Source organism: Scyliorhinus canicula, chromosome 4 (genome assembly GCF_902713615.1).
Source record: "Scyliorhinus canicula chromosome 4, sScyCan1.1, whole genome shotgun sequence".
Classification (NCBI taxonomy): Eukaryota; Metazoa; Chordata; class Chondrichthyes; order Carcharhiniformes; family Scyliorhinidae; genus Scyliorhinus; species Scyliorhinus canicula.
In genome coordinates this window covers 99428037-99440446 of record NC_052149.1, presented here as the reverse complement: position 1 = coordinate 99440446, position 12410 = coordinate 99428037, and the positions used below count along the sequence as shown (strand labels likewise).

Here is a 12410-nt window from a genome sequence, read left to right as displayed (position 1 = left end):
TATGGTTCTAACTATTTCAACTATATAAGGTTGGAGGTTTGTTAGAGGTCATTATTTAAAAAGTGTATTTTACTCCAAACTTATTTAAACAGTTATAAAACATGAACAATCCGGAAAACATGCTTCCCTCTCACAATTCTACAGTTTGTACAGATTTTCCCCATTTTCACCTCGCACACCCCTCCAACCCTCCCCCCCGCGACGAACAGCTCCTCAAACATGGCCAAGAACAGCCCCTATCTTGCTTCGCATCTCTCCGCTGAATCCCTCAGTTCATATTGAATCCTTTCCACACGGAGAAAGTCATTTAAGTCTCCTAGCCAGGCTGCCACCCACGGAGGCATTGCCAACCGCCATTTCAACAAGATCCTTCGCCTGGGCAACCAGAGAGGCAGCTGCCATGACATCGGCCTTCCTCCCCTCCGGCTCCGGCTTCTCTGATATCCTGAATATCGCCACGATAATGTCTGGCTCGACCTCCTCCCCCACAATCTTTGCTAGTGTTGCGAACATTCTCACCTGGTATCTCTCCAGCTTCTCACAACCCCAGAACATATGCGGGTGGTTTGCTAGTCCCCACCCACATTTCTTGCACTCGCCTGCGACTCACTGAAAGAACTCACTCATTCTCGCGTGAGTCATATGCACCCTGTGTACCACCTTGAATTGTATAAGGCTCATCCTCGCACAGAGGAAGTCACATTTACCCTACGTAGCACCTCACTCCACACGCCCCAATTTATCTTCCCTCCCAGCTCCCCCTCCCATTTCTCCTTATTCTTCACCACCTGCTCACCCCCCTGTTCCCCCAGCCATCCACATATGTCTCCGATCCTGCCCCCTCCTTCCACGTCCAGGAGCAGCAACGCTTCAGTAGAGCATACTTTGGCAGCTTGGGGAACTCTTTCCAGACCTTCTGTGCAATGTTCCTTACCTGTAAATATCTAAACTCGCTTCCTTTTGGGAGCTCTACACTTTCTGTACCAGCAAATCTCTCTTCCAGGTGCAGATCCTTCACCCTCACCACTTCCTAGACATACCGTCTGTTCCCCCGGCTTAAATCTGTGGTTTTCACACAACGGCGTTAACACTGACATCCGTTCAATCCTAAAATACCTCCTCAGCTGATTCCACATCTTCACTGTGGATTGCACAACTGGGCTCTCCATATATCTCCTTGGCGCCAGTAGCAACGCCGCCGTCACCATAACCCTCAGACTGGGCCCCTACAGGTCTCTTCCTCCACTCTAACCCATTCGGCCCCCTCTCCTTCCCAGCACCGCCTCACCTTCTTCACATTTGCTGTCCAATAAGAATGTAATAAATTTGGGAACGCCAACCCCCCTTCTGCCTCTTTACCCTTGGCACTTTCCCCACCCACATGAACTCTGAAATAATCATTTCCAACCTATGACAGTCTTTGTTAAGTGTTTATCAGAGTGTTGATTCCTGATGTGTAAATGGATAGATTCCAACTTTCGCATTGATTTGGACCAGTTAACAGAAAAATCTTGTACAGTGTCTATAATAGTGTAGGATAATGTCTAGGTAGAGTTGAGTTTTTTTTATCATGGGTAGAGTTCACTTTTTGAGCACTTAAAAATTCAAAGACCTTTGAGTTACAAAATCCTTTTGGCCATTATTTTAGTACCTATCTTAATTTATAAATATCATTAACAGAATTAACTTTCGTGATTAAAAGTCTAATATTTGACTTTAATGCCAGTCAACCATGTTAATCTATCAAGATTTCCCAAATTTTAATTTTCCTTCACCAATATAGACTTGAAAATGAAACTTGGTTGTGAGAACTGATAAACTACCATTGTAGGTTTGATATGATAAACATTTTGCAGAGCCCTTGTAATATACATCTGAGTTTAGAGTTGATTTGCCATTAGCTATTACAACAGTAAGCATGCAGTGGGATAATTTGCCATTTGTAATGCAATGTGGAAAATTTGAAATAAAGATGAATTTAAAATCCCTCTCTTTGAAAGCAACAAATTCGAAAATCCAAATCTCATTTTCCAAAGATACAGCACTGGAATCTATTAGTGACCTTTTCTTACTGTAGCAGACTCTGATTGTGTGTAGTCCCAGTCTTTCTTTTGCCCCACTGCTATCATTCAACAGCACAAATTGACTTGACAAAGTCAGCATATCTATGATTGGGAATCATTTGTTGTTGTAGCTATTGCCCAATTGACTAACACTTACACACTGAAAACTCAAGAATACCAGTACTTGTATTGTATTTAACAGATTTACAACTATTTCCACGTAGTACAGCTAGGGATGGAGAATATGTTAAGCTCTAATGTACAGTATAATCGACTACCTCTGCTCTACTACTTTAATGAAACAATTTTGGAAGCCTGATTTTAATGTTGGTAGTTCTTTAGAAGCAAAGGCATATGCCCAAATGACTCGGTGATAATAATTCTCCAATGTAGTTAGCGTCAAAGGACAAAACCATTGTATAAAATGTTTCTCGACCTTGGGGTTACCAATTTTACTTTGCTTTCTTTATATATTACATTTGAGACTTTATTTGGAAAATATGTTACAGCATAACTAAGTACTTGTAATGCAGCACATTCGGCAAAAGAAGCAGGAAACAATTTCATCTCCGAGATAAAGGTGCAGTTATTAACAACAGATTGCCACAGTTAAAGACCTAAAAATTATATGATCTATAAACAAACTAGAAAACACAGTGTGATAAAAAGTATTGCCAGTTAATTAATAAAAAAAATGGAGGTTGGGAGTTGGTAAGAGCTCAGTTACTGAAGGCAGTGGCTTGGAAGGGAGGAATATAATCAAGCGAGGATCAAGAAATGTCACTGCCGTCAACTGTCAGCTGAAGCAGAGGTTTTTAATGAAAAGACCTTGAATGTCAGAAGGAGCCATGCTGACTGATATTTTGAACATTTTTCTTTGATTAGTTAAGAGCAGCAATATTCCAAAACACTAACCATGCAGCCTGACTTCGAGCTAGTGATGTCTTCCAGTTTTGATAAATGGTCAATTTGGCAGTTAAAAAAGACCATACATAATAACCTGACGATAACGCTGAAATCTAGTTTAAATTGTTGATAGTTGCTAAAGTTAGAGAGAAAGGAGGAAGAAATTTGCTTACAGTCTCAAGGCTGACCCCATAAATCTCCTTTCCAGTTCCAGCTTAAGACCTTATTTTGACGCATTCATTCAATTTGGTATTCTTTTGAGAAAGAATCATGAACTGATTTCTCAGTTTTACCATCTGACACAAGAATAACACAGTTCTAGCACCATGATTGAGCTCTAACGCACCATCATTCACGGTGGCTGATATTGCTTGTGTGTGCAGTGTTGATGCCCAAAGCAAGGTTAATTCCAATAATTGTTTAATAATGTAGTAAATTGTACTATATTAGAGCTTAATATATTCTCAATCTCCAACTGTACTGTGTGGGAATAGCTGTATTGTAGCATCGTGGTTCAGGGGTTCAATCACGGGATAAATTTTCACATATTACACCTGTGAACAGTTGTGCCATTTATTGTTCAGAATCTATTTCATGAATCCTTTCTCAATTTTTTAAATGCTAGTTCTTTGACCTACATAACCACACAACTTCTTTTCAGCCATAAACTTCTACATATGACATGAATGGACCTCATAATTAATATCATTAAGTAAGATTAAAAGAGAACCACTCCGTTATTGTATGGTAATGCAGTTTTAATGTTCTCACTGAACTTCACTACTATTCTGATAGACACATTTGTTAGATGTCTTACTGAACTTAGAAATGGTGAGTAGAAAAAAGTAGAGTCATGTTTCACTTTACTTTCCACAACATAACACTTGTTAAAACATGTTAGTTCTATTGTTATCAAAATAAGAATATTATTTAAGCAGATGTTAGGATACCAGACCCCAATGTATGTTGGGAAACTGGACAGGAAATCCCAACAATTCTGCAATTTATAAACTGTGAGGAAGGAGCACTTCATCCCCAGAAGAAATTCCACTGGCAAATAGGGATTTTTAAAAATATTCAAATGAGCTTTATTCTTAACACAGGACCAAGTACATTAACATCACAGAAAGTACCTTAAAATTAACAGTTACGCAATTCTTAATAAAAGGAAACATTAACTTCTAACTTATGCCTTCTCCAATTAAGCAAATCCCTTCACAGGTCAAAAGCCACTTGTAAATAAAGTTAGCAAACACAGAGATACTTGTTGTCCTCTGTGTGTGGAGAGTTGCATTCAACAAACAAGAGACCCTTTCAGGCACAGGTTGCAAGTCCGTCTGTCTTTGGCAGAATATAAGCTAAACTGCCTGCTGCAGACCTGACTCCTCTCATTAATTACATCATCGTTATTCCACTAACTGAATTCTGACCATCTTACTAAGATTAAACACAACCGTTCAATTATCTAAATCTCCAAGAACCTTATTTCTATAAACAAAAGTCAATTAGCCCTATATCGATAAACAATTAAATGGTTATAATCAATGATTATTCATTCTTTTATGACCTCTTAATTGCATCTTTTGCAGACACACTGCCTGCCTGTATGTTAAACCAAGATTTATAAAAATATTACTGCAACAGATATATAATGCAACGTACATAACAATTTCCTACATTCATCACACAGTATTACTTTAAAAAGTGCTGTAATAGTGAAAAATGTGATGAACAAACTATTCCTGTTAGTAGTTCCTGACTCTGTGTTTATAAAACTACAAAGAAATGAATATTTTCCGCTGCGATCTGCCTGATTATTTGAGATAGGAATGTACAAGTCAAAGGCTCGAACTCTCAAAAGTTTTGGATGAAGTCTTATGTGGGAGGGAATTATATAGGGAGGAGAAGCGGGGTCTAAAATTCATTACAGTTGAAACCATGATTGGATCAGTTGTAATGCGTGTTGGAATATTTTTTCTATTGCATTTATCCACATATTGTATCAGAATGTCCTTTTTGTAATCCATGTTTTTCTTCACCAACAGTTTCACAGGCAAGGCCACCACCAAATCAAAAGAAGGGTAAGAACCATTATTCAGCACATAACTTTTCTTTTAACTATTAGATTCTAGGCAAATTCACACTTCTGAAGCCATAAAATACGATAGTATTGTTTCACTAAATATTCTTATCAAAACAATCGGTGCTGTGGCATTTAAATATAAAATACTCGGCAGAGATGTTTGCATTTATAAACTGCATAATTCAGGATTGGTTTAATAATGGCACTTCTTGTGATCTAAAGAGGAAATTATTTTTAGCCCAATACTTTTTTGGCTAATCGAAAAGTCAAAGAACTGTCTCTTGCTTCTAGGTTCTCGGACTCCTATCATTATTATTCCAGCAGCTACCACTTCTTTAATTACCATGCTGAATGCAAAAGATCTCTTGCAGGACTTAAAGTAAGTAGTTGAATAAATTTTATGTCTCAGAAAATGTTTCATGCTGGTTTTTAAATAAAGGGTGGAAGTTTTGGAGAATTGATTGCCAAGACTATAAATAGCAAACATCTTCTGTTATCAATGCACTGCACTGAAATTGAGCCATGAAAAGTTTCTTAAGTCCTGTAAACTCTAACCTGTAAAAGCTAAAAGAGCTATTAATTTTTGGAAGCTACAATTTCTATACTAGTTGCATATCTTTTCCTTGTTTAACTTTGTAATAAGCAAAGCATTTTCTATATATTTGCATAAAAGCAAAATGCTGTGAATGCTGGAAATCTGAAATAAAAACAGAAAATGCTGAATAAGCTCAGCTGGTCTGGCAATGTCTGTGGAGAGAGAAACAGATTTAATATTTTGGATCTAAATGATCCTTCTACAGAACTGAATCGAGGTATAAGTAGATGTAATTATATTGTTTTAATGGGGATGGAGGAGGTTGGGCAGAATAGAAGACCAGACATAGGTTGGGGCAAAGGAGATGAGGACAAACCTGTCCTGGACATAAAACTAAGGAATGTTAATGGTGCCATTAAGGGATGAAGAGTGCTAATGGTGGCAAAAGGAGAGATAGCAGAATGTGTTAACTGCACAGTCAGGAAGAGGGGTGGGGTTGTATTGGGGCAGGCCAGGAAGCTGTAAAGCAATGGACAACCAACTACAGAAGGATTAAGGTGGAGTGGGAAGTTTACTGTCTAAAGTTGTTACTCGATGTTGAGTCCAGAAGGATATAATGTGCCTAATCAGAAGATGAGTTTATCCAGCATTTATGTTATTCTATATATTTATGCTGGTTTTCTCACTGTTCAACTAAGTCAGACCATTGCCTCGCTTGTACTGCATATTTTGGAATTTTGGGTTGCCGACATCCTGGCCATTGGCAGCTTTGGTTTGTAATTAGAAAGCAAAAGATAAAATGAGGTCCGGCCTGCTAGATTTGCTCTTCCTTGGGAGCTGAGATACCTCTATGTGGAGCCCTGAAACTTCAAACAGCGTTGTGATCATGTAACATATTGTTAGGTCACAGACTGTTGTTGCTGGAGATTGTACATAATTTCACACTGGCGATAACTAGATGCCATTCCTATAAAGGAATGGAATTAAGCAAAGACGAAATAAACCCGATGCTTATGGATCACCCAACGAGTTACTTTTAGACAATGCATGGTCCACTGCTCCCTTAATAGAATGCAATAAATGTGCCAGGTATAATCATCTGCTTTCCAATATTTTGTAGCATACCCTTGTGGCTGCACATTCTCTGTTCCTCACTTTAATGTCAGTACTAGCATTCATTCAAATCCGTTCAGTCCATTTGTAGTCTAATTTCTTCTCATTTTAAAAGTTTAATTATGCAAATGTAAAAAAAATGTTAAGATTTTATTCCTGTACAAATTGCAGAAGGTTTCCTGTGGAGACTAATTTAAATGTGGTCATGTGCTTCAAAAGAAATAGCAGAACATATGGTCGCTGTTTATTATGAGTGGAGGTTACCTTATCTTATGGGAGTATATCTGTGCAAAATGTCAATCAAGTAAAAGACCTGCTTGTCATATTGACTTGTGGACACATTTACAGAATGCACATTATCTCTGCTGAATATGCACATGGTGAACTGACATAATTTTAAAGAAATTCAGCCACACATCTGAATAAAAATTTAAGGTGCAAGTTCAGATTAACACAATTACCCATGATCCTAGTTAGTTCATATTTTGGGAAAAGCTTCGAACAAATTGTAATCTTAAGTAAATCTAATGTTGGATGAAATTATTTAAGAATATACTTAAACCAGGAAAGGGGCTGTTTGTAATTTTCAGTTACAAACTGAAATTGTATGTTGAAGTTATTTTCCTGAAATTGACCTTCTGCGTAGCAGAAAAATGTGATATCCTTGTCATAATGTAAAATGGTAATATATCACAGGCAAGTTTCTAAATCCCCTTTGAGCATGTAGTTGAGGACCAAAAACAAAATGGCCACTTTAGGGAAAACAAAGAAAATGAACCCTTGAAAAACCAATATAACCAGGAAAATGGGCACGATGGCACAGTTATTAACACCACTGCCTGACAGCAAACTGAAGGACAAATGAAAAGAAATACTTAATTACCGCTTAAATAAAATGATAGAACTGTCAAGATTGTCAAAGTATTTTTATTTGAGTGAAAATGCTCATTTTAAAATGGCGCGAAAGATTTTGACTGCTTGTATTCTAATTAAGGGGCAATTTAGCGAGGCCAATTCACCTCCTGAACATCTTTGGGTTGAGGGGGGTGAGACCCACGCAGACACGGGGAGAATGTGCAAACTCAACACGACAGTGACCCGGGGCCGGGATCGAACCCGGGTCCTCAACGCCACGAGGCAGCAATGCTAACCACTGCGTCACCATGCTGCCCTTATATTTAAATTTAATTATTAGGGAATCATTTACAGTATCAGTTAACATGGGACATGAAAGGAAGTTGGGTAGTCAGAGCTGGGCTTGGGGGTTGAGAAAACAGGTACTAAGCACGATCGATGATTTGAGCTGGAGGAAGGCAGAAGACTGTACGCAAATCTAGAGAGGCTGATTCAGGCTTACATTAGGAGAGGTCCCTGGTGAGAGGTGGGAGATGAGTTCCTGATTAAGTTCACAAATTGACTGCCATGCTTTGGTGACCTTAATTTGGATGCTGGGCACCACCAATTCAATGGAGCGCAACATATCCTGTCTTTGAGGCCAAAGGTCTGTTGGTCTTGTATTGTCCTATTCTCCTATGCTTGTTGTGAGGGGTTGGAGGTGGCTGAGTGGGTTGAGTTATTCTCGCTGATAAGGGCCGAGGATGTGGACTGTCTGGGCGTCGGGAGAGATGGCATAGTGAAAGTGATGGTGTGTCGCGTTTTGATCCCTACGATCCTTGAGAGATCCTGAAGAGTGATTGTTGATCCTGCTTTATCCCTTGCCTTCTGGAGCAATGTGGAATATGTCTTTATCCTGCTGTTTACCCTGCGGTTCTTCTGTAATCCTGAATCTTACTCCCTGGTGACCATGTTGTTCATTATTTGTGGCTGTCTTTTTTTCCTGCAGGGGAGTGTGAAATTTGAGTGCGATGGCCCGTGTTGTTGCTTATGGTGTTAGAGCAAAATCATATTAAGTCAATTATATGAAGTGTGATTTGTGCACAATTTTACTCTTTCTGGTTACTGTGTCTTATATTCCTTATGGTTGGGGGGAGGGAAGTGTTTCTTTATCACCCCATCTTATTTCTGAAGAAGGTGAGTGGAGCCTGGGCAGGTTGAAGGGTGGGCAAATCGGGTTGATAAGATTAGTTTAGTCCTCACTGTGATTGAGGATAGCCCGCCAGTTAGAGCTCATCCCGTTTCAGGGTTTCTTTAAACATTCTTTTTGAATGTTATTTAATATTATTTGAATTTAAGAATCCGTGTCCTTCGATGGCCTGGGGGGATTTTGTATCAATGAGAAGACTGGGTTCCTTCTGACTCATCCGTGAGGTTCTGTTCATCTTTTCCTCCGCTTGGGTATCTCTCTTTACTCCTCTCTTGACCTGTGAGAACGTGATGATTAGTTTTGGTGCATGCTGAGGTGGGACTGATAATTGTGGTTGGTTTGTTGAGGAAGGAGGTTTCTCTGGGTATCTTTTGTTTTTGTCAGAGTGGGTATGACAAATCTGTTCTTGACTCCGACATGGATGCTGATGGGTCTGATATCTGGAAAGGGGAGACTGTGATGGTTCATTGGTGCTGTTGGCCCTGCTGGACTGGAGGGTAATGTATGTTAGTGCACGCCCAATCATGGAAGGGTATGTTTATCCTGATTTCTTGTGATGATAGCAGGCTTGTGCGACATGGAAGGGTGTGCACCATTTTGTCATGTCTTCATGATCTCATCCTGTTTCTCCCTCGGTCTCTGGCGGGGTTATCTAGTTTGGTCTGATGATTGTATCGAACCAGTTGTGATGTATGTTAAGCTGTTTTGTTTCTCCATGCTTATGGTGGTGTATTATTTTGTAACTTTGTTGCACTATTCTCCAAGTTGTAAAATGCACTTAGTTTTTAAAAAAGTAAAAGGAGCTTGTAGCTTTCTCTGCCGTGCAGAAAGTTCCTGAAGTAGTGGGCTATTTTTGTATATTTAATAAAAGCTTTAAATTAATTTAACATGAATACCTAACTGTCCTAAATACAGTTACATTGACAATTTAGTAATTGCAGTTCAGTAAAGAACAGTCCCAGATTTGTTTGTAATTCATGTGTTGTATGAGCTCATTCCAACTGGGGTTGATAATTAACTATAGTACACCTGAGATAAGGAGAATGCAATCTGTATTTCTGACCCTAATTGTATTCAATAACTCTGTGAGCATTTAGGGAAGCATGGTGGCGCAATGTGTTAGCCCTGCAGTCTCACGGCGCCGAGATCCCAGGTTCAATCCCGGCTCTGGGTCACTGTCCATGTGGAGTTTGCACATTCTCCCTGTGTCTGCGTGGGTTTCACCCCCACAACCCAAAGATGTGCAGGGTAGGTGGATTGGCCACACTAAATTGCCCCTTAATTGGAAAAATTTAATTGGGTATTCTAAATTTATTAAAAAAAAACTCTGTGAGCATTTGTTGAGTTTGGGCTCAATGCTCTTCATTGTTGGGTAGCCCTCAGATTACTGTATGAAGGATTGCCAGTCAACCAAGGTGCCAAAAGGTTGTTAATACCCATGCTTACAGCAATAATTAATGCCTTCGGTGCAGAGGAGGAAAGCTAGAAATAGAGAAAAAACTTCAGCAGCAGCAGCAAAAAAATCATATATAATAATCTTCATTCGTATCACAAGTAGGCTTACATTAACACTGAAATGAAGTTACTGTGAAAAACCCTAGTCGCCACACTCTGGCGCCTGTTCAGGTGCACTGAGGGAGAATTCAGAATGACCAAATTACCTAATAACACGTCTTTCGGGACTTGTGGGAGGAAACCTGAGCACCGGGAGGAAATCCACACAGTCAACGGAGAGCGTGTAGACTCCGCACAGACAGTGACCCAAGCCGGGAATCGAACCTGGGCCCCTGGTACTCTGAAGCAACAGTGCTATTCATTGCTACCGCTATGTATTCCGTTAAACACTTTGCATCAGCATGACTCTGTGGTATAGTAGTTGCAACTCAAGATGCATGATATTCACTCAGTCCTTCAGAATGTATACATTTAATATCCTGTGAATGCAAGTATTTTCTGTAAATATTTATGTTGAATGTTTGAAATGAAATTATGTGGGATGAGAAATTTTGGAACATTTTTATTTCTATAACGCAGTTAGAGATATGATTAACATACAAGATAGCTGATATAGTTGCCAACTGCACTCGCCAAATTTTTTATTAAATCAGATGAATTCTGGAAAGCAGTTTGTTTTCCTTTCTAGTATGGACTGTAACTGAAACATGCAAGATTGTTTAAATGGGCTGAAAATGTGATAAGTGAGATTTAGGGGAAAAATGGTACATTTTGATACATTTTGGTATAGGCCGAAGGGCCTGTTCTGTGCTGTACTGTTCTATGTTCTGTCACGTGTATTGTGTGCAATGTGCAGATGATGGACAAGTTTTTACAATCAATTTGTGAGTCACATAGCACTACATATGATGAAAGAGAATCAGTGCAATATTGAAGAGAATGTACAACATTGAAGGGAGCTGTGCACAATGTAATTTTTGTAAACAGTGCAAAAATGTATTATCTCATCAGTTAGAAGCAGTTACTGCCCTAAATTTTGATTTTAATAGATAATCTGAATTTTTCATAATTGTAAGTGGTTCTCATTACTGTTAGTTTTTGACTGATAAATACATTTTAAATCTAATCTTTATGGAAACTTCAGTAAAGCACAAAAGTAATATCCTGTTAGAGGTTATATTATGGGGCCAGTTATTCAAAGTAGTGAAGTGGCTTTTAAAGTGAGCAACCTGTTCATAATTAGGAAGTTTTGAAGATTTAAGTTGAAAATTGTTATCTGCAGCATTTGGGAAAATCCTGTTACCTATTTTCTGATGGCGATATGCCCTTTTCTTACCAGCTTGCCAACTTTTTTGATTTGATGGTGAGACTCAACATTTTCTGTATTTGATTACACTCAATCTTCCAAGTAAATTCCTCACTCAGCTACCAGAAATTGTCATTAAATTTTGTACATTTAATGTGTGTAGGCATAAAAACGTTTCCGCAATGCTGGCCTATCTTTAGCTCTGTAGTATGGAATATGTTGTTGGGATTTTAGTTTGTATACTTAGATTTTGTGGACTCAACGTTTGAATTAAAACTCATGTTCCTATAAGTCACTAACTATTGCTAAAGTTGGACCCCCACCACCGCCACAATCCTTCTAATCCTGTTGTCAATTCCCTCCCTCATCCCCACCTTTCTCCCCACCTGTGTCAAGTAATACAACATTTCAAATCTGCAAGCTTCCTTAATTGGAAATAGTTTCGACTAGAAGATAGCACCATTGTTAGCCATTTCATTTATAAATGCAAATTGTTTAAGTTCATTGTTTTTATATGATGCCTTTCATACCACAGACTGCTCCAAAACGCTCTGCAGGCAAGGATGCACTTTTTAAGAAGCATAAACGCTGTTGGAAACATGGTAGCCAGTTTCTACACAGCAAAGTTCCAAAACAGGAATGAGTGAATGATCCTTTTATTTTATTAATATTTTCTTTATCTCTCAAACACACTTTCCCCCCTGTGCTTTGTCAGTGTGTGGAAAGAGGGTCGGGGGGGACAGGTAGGAAAGGGTATTGGACAGTTACATTTTTCTGTCAGTTTAATTATAATACTATACATAAATAAAAGGTTACTTGTGTTACAGTTGCAATCCTGATTACTACAGTTTATTGGACTCAGCCAAGGTCCTCGGGTATTTAAAAAAAACATCTAACCTCACTTT

The 12410-nt window shown here is 38.8% G+C and overlaps 1 protein-coding gene across 2 annotated transcripts in view; it reads left to right on the top strand.

Annotated features, from left to right (window-relative positions):
• The window catches only part of cdc73 (cell division cycle 73, Paf1/RNA polymerase II complex component, homolog (S. cerevisiae)), a 435381-nt gene that overhangs the window by 258935 nt on the left and 164036 nt on the right, over nt 1–12410 (top strand). For both annotated transcript variants that reach the window (XM_038794882.1, XM_038794881.1), the window contains exons 12-13: nt 5015–5050; nt 5344–5431. In XM_038794882.1, coding sequence (XP_038650810.1) covers nt 5015–5050; nt 5344–5431 — 124 coding nt within the window. The remainder of the gene's footprint in view (nt 1–5014; nt 5051–5343; nt 5432–12410) is intronic.